Source organism: Amphibalanus amphitrite, unplaced genomic scaffold (assembly GCF_019059575.1).
Source record: "Amphibalanus amphitrite isolate SeventyFive unplaced genomic scaffold, NRLGWU_Aamphi_draft 001853F_arrow, whole genome shotgun sequence".
In the NCBI taxonomy this organism is placed as follows: Eukaryota; Metazoa; Arthropoda; class Thecostraca; order Balanomorpha; family Balanidae; genus Amphibalanus; species Amphibalanus amphitrite.
The window spans coordinates 91,619-103,691 of record NW_024883346.1 but is presented as its reverse complement, the minus strand read 5'-3'; the positions used below and the strand labels follow the sequence as shown (position 1 = coordinate 103,691).

Below are 12,073 nucleotides of genomic sequence, written 5' to 3'. Positions count from 1 at the left end.
TCTAAAAAGAAGTGCTGTTATCTACCATGAGGTCCGAGTAGGCGACACGGAAGGAGAGCTGTAGCGCTAGCGGAAGTTGAACTCGTCCAGTTGGGATGAGGGTTAGTTGGAAATGATTCACCTTCAATAAAAAAAACATAACACTTGGGAAACGTAAGAGTGAAAGCACAACACTGATGAGCAGCAAAAAAAGAAGAAGTATGCGACAAGACCCTACATTTTTTATATAAAAACCTTCCTTCCCCGTTCTCCCACACAATGTCCGAGCTGAGTTGGCTCCCCGTTGCTCCTGTGTGTTGGACCACGTCGGTAGCGTAGCGCCGCGACACTGCGGTGTCAGGTGGCTGACGGTGGACCGATGTCGGGCCGACGCCGACGCGCGGTCAGCGTCCACAGCTGTCCACTGACGGCCCGTTACCGCTCCGAACGGCGAGTAACGGCGCGCCGGCGACCAAAACGACGCGGTCCGCGCGCCGCCGCCGCCGCAGACGACAGATGACGCGCCGCGCCGCGCGTGATGAAGACGTTATAACTGGTTCACGAGCGGTTTTCCAGTTGTAGCAGTGCACTGCTACGGTGACTTACGCCACTGCAGTGGCGTAAGTCACCGGCCCAACAGTAAATGATAATATTCTTAATATAATATTTTATCTATTTATCGAAAATCAAAAATTAATAAGTGCGTTTTACGATACCTAAGCTTACTTGTGACTTATCACATGACTAACGAGCGCCCTCATAATCTCCGACGGATAAGCCAGCGCCTGACCGCTGCCGCTGGGACAGTAGGTCATCGGTGTCGCTTCACCGGGCGCAGAGAGCACCACGGGGTCACGAGTCTCGCAGCCTCTGAGGAGCCCATTTCTTCCCCGTACCACCCCGTCCCGGGACCGTACCAGGGGACGCAGAGCGGTGACCCAGAACGGTGCAACCCAACCGGACGTCATCTTCATAAGCCCGAGATACTGGCTGATTCCTGATTTGCATAAGCCGATAATGGTATTCGTTTATCTGCCTGTCTCGTGTGTTGACTTCATGTTTGTTGCTTTTCATTATTTGTGTTTAGTGGAGTGGAGGCGGCAGGCGAATCCAAGCGGTATGACGGCATGAATCCCAGTTTAATGTCCGTCTTTTCTGTCGTCCTCGCTAAGTGCTCTAATGCACAACTGGAAGCGTCCCCGCACTTCGTCAGAACAGCCTCGGTGAAAGCTTTAATCAGACGTCGCCGCGTCTTTTACAGTCAGATTCAATTTAGGGACGGTGTGCGTCGTTATCCTCTCACGGTACCGACGCACTGTCTGTTTTACAGTTTTGTTTACGCCGCCGCAGCATGTGACGACTCAACCCCGCGGCAGCGAGCCTGTGGTGCTGGTATGCGATGTGCTCACTATTCTGACAAGCATCCGTCCCTCTCTGTCTGCCGCAGGAGACAATGTTGACTGCTGGATGGAGATCCAGGATGGCAAAGGACCCTGGGCCAGCCCTGTGACCGGCATTGTGCCGCTAGGATCCACACTGACCATGGTTGTGGCTATCAATGATCCAAACGGTAAGACGAACTGAGATGAATGTGGAATCTCATACGTGGGCTGTGAGGCAGAGGAGTGTGGGGAGTCCGGGGAATGCGTTGGCGTCTAATGTATAGCGTGCGTTGAGCTCATCGTGAAAAGCCATCTCGGTTAATTGGAGAAGATCATGTTTGCTTTGAAGCCCAGGAGGTCGTAAGTTAATGTGATTGTTTTGAAGCGGAGGTTATTACGGGTCAGTTTCAATTGTCGTAGAGGGAGTTGGAACGGTTGAACGTTGATGTGAGTCGGCTATTATTGATGTTACGTCACGGTATATGGGCACATGATTTCCCTCAGACATTCGTCAATGGTAAACGTGAACACTCAACCGTAAATTAAATCATCAATAGGCGATCGTTCAGCCTGCATCAGATCTGGTGCATGGAACATCGTGCACCCCACATTACAGTTTTATTAGCTCTAGTTCTACCATCTAACGCCAACCTTTCTCCGCAGCCGAGTTCGACATGCGAGTGAAGGAGTGTGAGGCCTCTGACGGGAAGGGTCGTCCCATCTACCTCTCTGACGAGAACGGCTGCGTGCTGCGCCCAAAGATGATCAGCAAGTTCATGAAACTACGCAGCAACGACGGCCGATCCACAGTCATCACGTACGCCCACTTCCACGCCTTCAAGTTCCCCGACAGCATGTACGTCCACCTCAAGTGCAAGGTCGAGATCTGCCGCTACGGGTGCCCGGACCACTGCCAGAAGGCTGTGGCCGGAGGTTACGCTGCTCCTTCTGCAGTTTCTGCCCAGTACGCGGCCCCCGAGGCGCGTGGGTACGAGGAGGGTGGTCTGCCCGCCGCCTCTCAGTACTCTCCTGTGGTGTCAAACTCGCTGGACGAGGCGGCACCGAGTGCCGAGGAGCAGGCACCGGTGGTGGTGCAGGCTGAGCTGGCCGAAGATTACGACTCACCGTCAGCGCCAGTCGCCGAGCAGCTCCAGCAGAGCGCTCCGGCCGCCGCCCAGGACTTGGAGAACTACTCCCCTCCTCCGCCGGCCGCCGACGAGCCGGTCTTGGCCGTACCGCAGCCAGCCGCGCGGCCAGGACCCAAGTTCCGCGCACCTCCGCGCCGCCGTCGGCCGCAGCAGCAGCGGAGACGTCCGGGACCGCGCCGGCCGCTCCACAAGCGTGTCGACCTGGCTCGTCCCGCCGGCAGCGGTCAGACGATCCGCGCTATCCCGCTGCCTCTGCCCCCTCGCGGAGGCGTCAACCGCCAGAACATGCCGGAAGAGCTGCCGCAGCTGCCGGAACATCTCCAGCCGGTGCTGTACGCTCCCAGCACCCAGGACGTCATCGGCAAACCCGAGGCGATCCCAGTGCCCTTCGAGACAGACGGACGTCATGCCGCCTCAGGCGCCACCGGTGACGGAGAGCAGACCTCAGACGCCGGTCTGGGCGGCATCGACCGCTCCGAGTTCCCCTGGGGACCACGGCAGCTCAAGATCCGACGGAAACGCTTCGTCGTGGACGAGCCAGAGGCGAAGGCGACCGACATCGGCGTCGGATCGCTGCTCGAGGTTATCTCTGAGAATGACCTCCAGTTCGAGCCGACCTACGAGGACAACCAACGAGTGACCATCTTCCAGGGTCAGATCCGGGACGACATTGTGTACGGCATCTGTCTGCCGGCGGCCGGCTTCTCGGCGCTGTTTGTGCTGCTGGCTATGTGCGCCGTTATCTCGGTGCTGGTGGCTGGCTTCCTCTGCCAGCACCGACAGATGCAGAAGGACTCGAACCGGCAGCCGGCGGCGGTGCCGCTCCGCGACTGGAGCATGGTGCACTTCCTCCGGCAGCGCTTCCATCCGGCGCAATGAGTGGGTGTTGACGCTGACGTTCTAAAACGACACGTGCGCGGAGACGCTCGTGGACTTTAACCGCAGCGCCACCTACCCTCCTGCAGCTCTCGCTCCTGGCGGAGGAGGCTGAGAGGCCAGAGACGCTCACGCGCAGAGCGGTGGCGTACTAGCGGCCCGCGCAGGCCTCCTCTGCGGAAACTGTGGATGTGGCTCTCTCGCAGCGTCTCTAACAAACGTGATGAGCGTCCTGCGTAGAGACTATGCCGAGACCACTGCAGCGTGGTTTGAAATGCCACCTTGCCCGCCGCGTGAGAGACCAACGCCAGTGACGTGACAGACTGAAACATTCTACAAGTGTTCGCAGCTAGAAAGCGAACATCTAAGTGGAGGACAAAGTGGCCTGCTCACTCGCTGATTGGCTAGGACAAGCCCACCCCGCTTGTTTTAGCCAATCAGCGCCTAAAGGCTCGGGTAATGTTGAACGTTCTGTGAACATTGCTTCAGGATGCCTTTGGGAAAGGGTAGTAGCCGCAAGGACTAATCTAGGTTGAGTGACATCGCATGCAAGTGAACGATTTGAGCATATGTGATTCGTGTAGACTGTAGGCTTTGTGAGCTTTGATCATGTAAAAGCATTGGAAAACCTGGATGCGTTTCGATAGCAAATTACTAGGGTAATAGTCTATCTTCGGCTACTCGTATTGCTCGTCAAAGTTGCAATGCTTGCTAAATTCCCAACGACTCAGAAGAAGATAATATACTCATCTTAGGTCTATTTTGCGATATTTATGATTCAATGTTATTTATTATGTTATTACGACATTGTGTATGTGTGATTGTTATAACGGTGGACCCGGCGTGACTTGACGTGGATATGTATTGTCCGTCCACGGTTGGCGTTCTGCCAAGAGACGATTCGGGCGCCATTTTGTTTTGGTGACGAGAACCCTGTGGCGTGACGCGCTCGATGTGTGAAGGACTCTGATAATTTGCTCAATTGTTTGCTTTACATCCAAGCTGACAGAGCCTGGCATACTGCGTGCTTCACCAATCAGTAGGCATTATCTGGCGCACTAACTGAGCGAAACCTAGGAAATGCCACATTCTTGTCCCTTCGCTGTTACTCGTTGGACATTTTGTTGTCTGTTATTGTCAGGTTTTCTGCGCGATTCGATGTTTCTCCTGTTGTCTGTTCTTACTTAACTATTTATTGACGCGTAATAAACAATAACCTGGTGAACGTATGTTGGAAGAGGTACTAAGGAAATATCGGTCTTGGTCTTTGGGAAATATCGGCTGGGGCAACGGAGTCGACAATTTATCCAAGAGGATGCATTTAATATTCTAGGATCACCAGACGATAACCACCATCGTTGCCTATCAGATTGGCAATGGGCGAAAAAAGAGGGTTGACGGATTTTTGACGAGATGTCTGCTCAAGGGCGTTATCGATTTCTGTAGTTGCACTTAACAGCACGTTCAAAGAAATGCATTTTTTTTCTCCCCAAGAACGGAATGCTCAGGCACATGTTATTTTACAGAGCATATTTTGAACCTAAAACTATATTCGAAACCTTCTTCAACACAAAAAAATCACGCCGTTTAACGACTTTCCAGCCACAAGCGAACAATTACGCTACTGCACATATCATATCACAGCCCTAGTACTTTTTGCTTCTTTGTCTCGGGTATCCAGTCAGCATGTCGATCATGTGGACGGCCAGCAACTCCTCCTCCATGTCCAGCTGCGCCTGCGTCATTGGCGCCGGAGGATCCGGTTTGACGTTCTTCGGCAACTGTTCCAGCAGGACCTTCCACTTGGCATCGTCCCCGGAAGTCGACTCTACCTTATTAGCCACTGATCGCAGCTTTCGGAATATCTCGAAAACCTCTTCATAGCCACAGGGATATGGGTAGTAGATGTCCAAGTTTTTGTCTTCGAAGAAATAGAAGAGAGGCTTTCCAAGCATAGCAGGGAAATCCTGAAACGTGAGAAAAATGTGTCTTAAACGTCGAGGTTGTCAAAACTAAGCAGTGATGCCTTGAACAAACCGATGGTCAGCAATAATTCCCATGACTTAAGCACGAAATCAATCAGTAATTGATCACTTATTTCATCAGAATAGGTCACATATTCACAGCAGTAGATCGTAGAACCCCTGCTCCGAACACCTGGTATGTCCGAGGGTGGGACCCTTGCTTCTACCCCACCCCGCTATGTCACTGACCCCGGCACCGACTGGTCAGCATTGTTCGACAGTGAAGTAACGATTTCTCCCTTCCGTCTCCCGCCCGGACCTTTAACGCGGCCCGCCCCTCTTGTACTCCCCGTTGAGACAGACAAGACTAGCGGCAGGGTGGGCAACCCCACCCTCCTCGCCTCTTGTCTGGACAAGAAGGGCGGTTAGGGCGAGAGGATTGGCCAAAGCTCCCCGGTCAGTGTCTATCGGTCATTACAGCTCGGACTGGTCACGAGAAGCATGTCCGCTGTCTGTCGACCTAAGGGCGCAGAATGACCGACAGCACGACAGCTTAACGGCCGCCCGCCCACGCAGGTCACTATCCACCTCTAGGACCCCACCGGATGGGAGTGAGGTGCCCCGGGCCGGCGGGGCCGAACCCAGGTCCGACACACCCTGTTCCCACGTCCGAGCAGTCACTGCAAACAGCTCCGTGCAGTGCACCGTACCAGCCAGAGGTCAACTGCAGGTCAACATGCCGTGAGCTAATTGATAATCGAACGAGCGCACAAGACACCGGCGCCGTTGCGTGCTGGGTGCGGGATGAAATATGGTTGGGAGAAAGATAAGATTAGTGCCCGTTGGGCGTTTGACTTGCCGGCCGCACTTCGATTTGATCAGGGATTAAATTCATTTTCATTATTTTATCTCACGGATTAGTGGAATCGGGGGAAGAAGTGGGAAGTACGTACTTCGTTTAAGATGTTGTTGAGCGTCTCCTGTTTCTGTGCCGGGGTATCCGACATCCATGTCGAGGACAGCCACGACGCCATGATATCCTTATCTGAAAATGATACAATATTCACAGATGATATCGTTCATGCAAGGTGCATAAAAGCGACAATTTAGCTCTCCAAAGTCCATCGCTTTGTAACCAATCAAAAACATCTTTTTTTATTTATCGAATCAAATTGAGTCCGAGCGTTTTCAAGAAATGTAAAAAATGAACTATCAATTAAATCGTGAATACACTTGATGACATTAAATGTGATCAATCCACATTCTACGCATCTTTAGGAACCCATTCATCGATTCGATTCCTGTGTAGCTAGATAATAGATATAGCAGCTTACACATCAAAAAGAGCTGTCTGAATTCTTCCACAAGCCCCGATACGTTGTCGACCACAGCTTGCTCCACAAATTCGGTGTCATCTGAAAACAAAACAGTTTCCGTGTCAATGCCTGAGGAAGCACAGGGTAGCATGCGCTCACGCATACCGGGGGAAGAAAGTTGTTTCTTCTTTTTGTTTCTAAAATCGTCCCGGAAAATCGCAAAACCGTATTCATTTGTGGCCCCTGCAAAGAACGTTTGAAGGCGAATGTGTCGGCATGAGACAGCGACAAGCGGCAAACACTTATGTGAATCGTCGTAAAATAGTCATGAACATCCGTCAGCCTGCAGCGTCACCCCACAGATGGCAGCACGTACCACCCAATCCCTCCCCGGAACCGCCGGACCGGAGCGCCACTCACTGAGCGTCAGCCGCAGGTTGGTGTAGAGGGCAGCCCTGTTGGCCGCCTGCCGGGGTCCCCTGACATCAGCCAGCTCCTGAACCTGCATCAGACGCGCCCAGGGAAGCAGCACGTCCAGCCTCAGAGCCTCCAGGCGCCGACGGAGCGAGTTCTCCAGCCGTGAGAGAGCGGCGTCATTCTCCGCAGGCAGGGTGTTGCTGGGACTGAGGGAAGGAGAGATGGCGTCATTGAGAGGTTGATATTGAAAAATAAGCTTTATGAATGAGCTTTCGAAAGCGAGTTTACGATTGCAAGATGGGAGCATGGAATCATAAGCAGCAATAAGACAGATGAAGTCGGATAATCATATTTCACAATCGGTAGAACTTTGTCTCGGGTTAAGCTATTTGAGAAATCACTGCTTATGTAGACACGAGTATGTTCAACTTAAAAAGAGCAGCGTCAATTTTCAAAATACGAGCGTGACAGTTGACACTGAACATGATGAAACCAATGGCACATTACCCCTTGTAGTAGTCATCAAGCAGCGTCGGAGCTTCTGTTAGGTATCTGAGTATTTTGTGATATTTATCTTGCTGCCCTGCAAAGAAACATTTCAGATTAGAGCTAGTCGACCACAACAAAATGAAAAAGTACATCTTGGAATGATACAATTAAATATGCGTCCCAGGTTCTTACCGTAACCGTATCAAAGGCCCGTCAAATACCCGTATCAAAGGCTCACCGAGAAACGCACGTCGCTGATCAACGAATAGCAATTCAGTTTTCATTGAGTGCCGTGATAAAGGGTTTCTAAATTTAGTTGTGTCGTATCATTTTGTCAATGCTGATACACCCATCGATGTCTAATTTACTAATAATACTCTCTTCCAAAAATAATGAGCCCATTTGTGTGACTAACCAGCGTTGACGACGTCCACCTTCTGCTTGAGGGCCTCGAGGACGGCCTGCGGCCCAAAGGCGTGACACGCCGTGGGTGACACCAGCGGGTGTCGGCCCTCGAGTGTTACCAGACCGGAGCATTGCGATGACACCGCAAACGACACCTAACAAACGGTTAAAATAGTCAGTGACGCAGAATAGGGCCACGAGAGCTCGTAATATTACGAGGGCATTATTATCATGCGGCATACTTAATTCATACAACTTTTATATAGGTCAAATATAAAAATGAGCATTTCGTGTAAGCAAAGAAAAATATTACGATACTGAACTGACACAGATCATGAAAATGGGAATCCAGAGAGTAAGAGAAAATCCCGAATTGTGCATTCCCTTCACAAAGACAGGCTTAAGTAACGACAAAGTGCAACGCCATAGTAGATGAAGCTTGTTTAGCTTGATGACTTGTGGAGCAGGGGTACTTACCATTATTAGCATTATCCACATGTTGAGATCCTTCAACTGGTCACAGACTTTACTTATGACAAAATCACTGACCCTTCCCTCAACACAAGCACAGGCTTGGGGAATGCACACCACCTAATTTTAGTCACTTTATCCTCGTCGGGATACGCCCTCCTCTCAACACCCTCCAATCGCGATAACGCGGGAATCGCAGGCGGTTCTCAACACCACGTGTCGTTAACTGACGGACACGGTCCCCGCTAACCCCTGCAGTTCCCTATCCCCACAGCGTGCCACCGTTTGGGCTGGTGACGTGTAACAGTGTATTGATCGGTAACGTAAAGGTTACGGACGGTGAATTTCTGACGCCCTTTGCGCCCGTTTGAGTGACAGCAGGGAGGGGAGGAGGGAGGGAGGGGGAGGGGAGGGACGCTGAGTCGGTGTGAGCATGATGGCATGGTGTCCCGAACGACGGGAGATATTTAAAAAAATGAGAACGACAGTGGAAGTCATCCTCACAAAATCAACACAATTCTATGCATCGATGTAATTTCAATTATACAATTAAAAGTTTCATCAAGCCTTCAAGGCAACCAGCAGTTGAGACATACGACACCCATACCTTCATAGTATCTATGCATCCAGTGACAAGTTGGCATACGTATATCGGTTTTAAAAACGGCACACGTTCTGATTCAACGCTATCACCACAAAGCAACTACCTACAGTGACAATGGCTGGTAACTTCGTCTAGCGTATGACAACTCACACATGCAGCATTCCACGAGCCTCTCTTCCTCGCACACAAATCTCGGTTACATCACAGAAGTCATGTGTGCTTACCACTTGTCCCGTTCAATATTCAAGCATTCATATTCCATAAAACACCCACGGAAATGCCCGACAATCCAATGGCTAATAAAAAGACAGGTGGGAAGTAAAACGCCAAAGGTGCCGGTGCGAACTGAAAGTCTCGAAAGCCAAGCACAAGCGAAATACATGCATATGACAATTCACAGAAACATACAAATAAGTTCAAGGTAGGGTGCAATGTCGGACTAATAAATATAGGTACGCGAACACATGTCTTACGCTACTAACACATTACGCTTCCACGATTCATGTTTAAAAGAACTTCTTTGGGTTTTGCTTAGCTATCACTGCCAGCTCCAATTTCTCGTCCTCCATGAAGATTGTATCGTCACTGGAAGAACAAGAGCGATTATCAATTATTAGGACTTCACTCGCACCTACAGCCAAGAAAGCGAGATAAGATAGAGCACCTTTGGAATGATTCAGACAGAGGAGGCAATACCTGAATGTAGAAGACCAAGAACTACCACTTTCCCGGCACATGAATAAAAAACTTTCAACCAATTTGCATCAACATCACGGGCTACTTCGATGGCAATGTACAAACGTATGTCTCATTTGTTGGATTCATGCCACCAAATCAGAAAACCAGAAACATGATTAATGTATCCAAATCACTCAAATCCTTGCAGTAGATCCCGGCGCCCCACTACCCCTTCCCACCCACCTGTAGAGCTGGATGCAGATGGGCTGTCGGTGGCAGTGGCCGCTGGGACACGGCCGCTTCTGTAGGACGCACACCTTGCCCGGCGGACAGCTCTCACAGAAGGGCGCCGAGCGGCTCACGCACAGTGGCTGCAGCGGACACGTCTGACCGGGCTTACAGAGACCTCGCGTGGCCGCACAGCGCGTCTGGTCGCCGCACCGGAACCGCACTGTGCGACACGGGTGGACGATCTCCGATACTGTGGGAGGGGGGGGGGGTAGGAGTGATATGTTGACACGGGTGTACTGTCAGTCTTGAAAGTACCGCGCACCGGTGCGGTAGATCCATCAAGCCCGACCGAGGAAGGGCCGCTAAATTTGAGTCACCAAACTAGCTCACATCCTCATCAATCCCCAGGTCAATTGGCACGGTGACTCTCAAATTTAGCAACCTTTCTTCGGTCGGGCTTGATGGATCCGCCGCACCGATGCGCGGTGCTTTGAATCAAGACTGCATGCATAGTACACAGACACTGCGTGGAGAGGTCAAGGTAGCGGGGTGATATCGTTGGAGCAACTCACCAACTCATACGCTGCGGGAAGGGGCGGGCCATGGGGTTGATATCAGGTATGCTACCGGTGGACCGTTGTCAGTTACATCGCACATAAATCTGTTGTATCTGATATGATCTGATATAGCAATGCGAGTAGCACCGCATTTCGACAGTTCATTGCACAGTAGCAGGTAAACGTGTCGATACATTTCTGAAAACGGATAGCAGCTAACTCAAAAATCATGACTCCAGTAGCTCGAGGTTTGCCAGGTCCAGTAAAATCCCTGTGTGAAGTTCACATGACCCCGTTCATGTGCTGAATGACCCTGAAGTGGCGTTACCCCGCTCTCATTGGCACTGCAGTAGACTGCGGTACGCAATGACGGACGACCGTGAAATGGTTTTCCTCGTCAACTTGCAGTGTCAAAATCGAAATGATCGATTGCAAATGTCTTCTGAATGGCCTGTTAGTCATTCGGTAAATAATTGTTAACCGTAATATCGAGATGTACTAATCAGCGAAGGGACTTTATTGGAACGAATTGTTTTTTATTTCTCCTTTGCTTCTTCCTTTCCATGGGGTCTCACCTGGTTTCTGACAGGTGTGACCACATCCTGTGCTGCAGCACTTTCCGTCCTCTGAGCAGTCATAGTCGCTGGTACACTCCTCGACACATCTGCCCCGGTAACCGCGGGTGAGTCGCGGGCAATAACCGGGCTTCACTGCGAACGGGAGGAGACGTCAGATAATTAACACGGATACACGTAAGTGGTATCTTGTGAATAAATAGGTGATCGGTAAAGTGACTGATAAAGTTGGGCAAAAAGTTAACAATTGTTATGCGTCTGCATAGTGCAATATTCGTATTGAAGTTAACATTATGACAGTGAACAATGAACATTTAATAACGATAAATTTGACATATGGTAACGTAAGTGTAGGCAAAATACAGACAGCTAGGCGTGCGTTTCCTTAACAGCTCGATTTTGAGGTTCACCAACGTTACCCCGGGTTCTCATGTTCACTTACCTGGAGGACACTCCTCCTGCGAGCAGAGCAAGTAGCCCTGGATACAGGTGCAGCTATTACACTCAATATCGATTATCTCGCCGTCTTGCTTGCAGGCTGCAATGGAAAAATACATGTCCAGTTGTCAGATGACATATTATTTTCTGAAAGTATGCATATACGATAGCCTGCAATTATTGATCCGTTGTTGATGGTAACTTGTACCCACAAAACATCACCCCTTACATTCTCATTATGCTGGCAATCACATCCCACGTGCCCGACCATATGCGTCATTACCTTAATCCCGTGGAAGGTCATGCAATATGAGGCTAAACAGGGGAACAGACCACCCAACATCCCGGTAAGCATGCCTGAGGCGCGCCGAAACCCAGTGACGCGAGTGAGGTACCCAACAACCTTCGGGTGGGTGCACAACTTACCAGTAAATCATCTTGCCCAGCAGCCGCAACAGCCAGAGGCCAACAAATCAGTTCCGCTCAGATGTGATTGGTCGTACTCGTGTGAATTCAATGTCATGATGCATAAAAGACAAAAAA

The 12,073-nt window shown here is 50.7% G+C and overlaps 3 protein-coding genes across 4 annotated transcripts in view; 1 reads left to right on the top strand and 2 right to left on the bottom strand.

Moving 5' to 3' along the window:
• Positions 1–1,423: 1,423 nt before the first annotated feature.
• Positions 1,424–4,607, top strand: LOC122375491. Its single transcript, XM_043354901.1, has 2 exons — positions 1,424–1,549; positions 2,025–4,607. The coding sequence occupies exons 1-2, from the start codon at positions 1,447–1,449 to the stop codon at positions 3,386–3,388; spliced, it is 1,467 nt and encodes a 488-aa protein (XP_043210836.1). The 5' UTR covers positions 1,424–1,446; the 3' UTR covers positions 3,389–4,607.
• A 239-nt stretch (positions 4,608–4,846) lies between these two features.
• On the bottom strand, positions 4,847–8,747 carry LOC122375496. Its single transcript, XM_043354908.1, has 7 exons — positions 8,454–8,747; positions 7,987–8,131; positions 7,590–7,665; positions 7,086–7,288; positions 6,684–6,764; positions 6,303–6,394; positions 4,847–5,352 (listed from the first exon to the last, which is right to left on the bottom strand). Exons 1-7 carry the CDS (start codon positions 8,472–8,474, stop codon positions 5,032–5,034), a joined length of 939 nt encoding a protein of 312 aa, XP_043210843.1. The 5' UTR covers positions 8,475–8,747; the 3' UTR covers positions 4,847–5,031.
• Positions 8,737–12,073, bottom strand: part of LOC122375493 (neurogenic locus notch homolog protein 2-like) — a 60,146-nt gene continuing 56,809 nt past the window's right edge. Inside the window, exons 20-23 of one of the 2 annotated variants that reach the window (XM_043354903.1) lie at positions 11,535–11,630; positions 11,093–11,227; positions 9,973–10,210; positions 8,737–9,636 (exon numbers count right to left, since the gene is read on the bottom strand). In XM_043354903.1, the coding sequence (XP_043210838.1) occupies positions 9,558–9,636; positions 9,973–10,210; positions 11,093–11,227; positions 11,535–11,630 (548 nt within the window). In that variant the 3' untranslated portion in view covers positions 8,737–9,557. The remainder of the gene's footprint in view (positions 9,637–9,972; positions 10,211–11,092; positions 11,228–11,534; positions 11,631–12,073) is intronic. The other variant, XM_043354905.1, reaches the window with a different exon arrangement.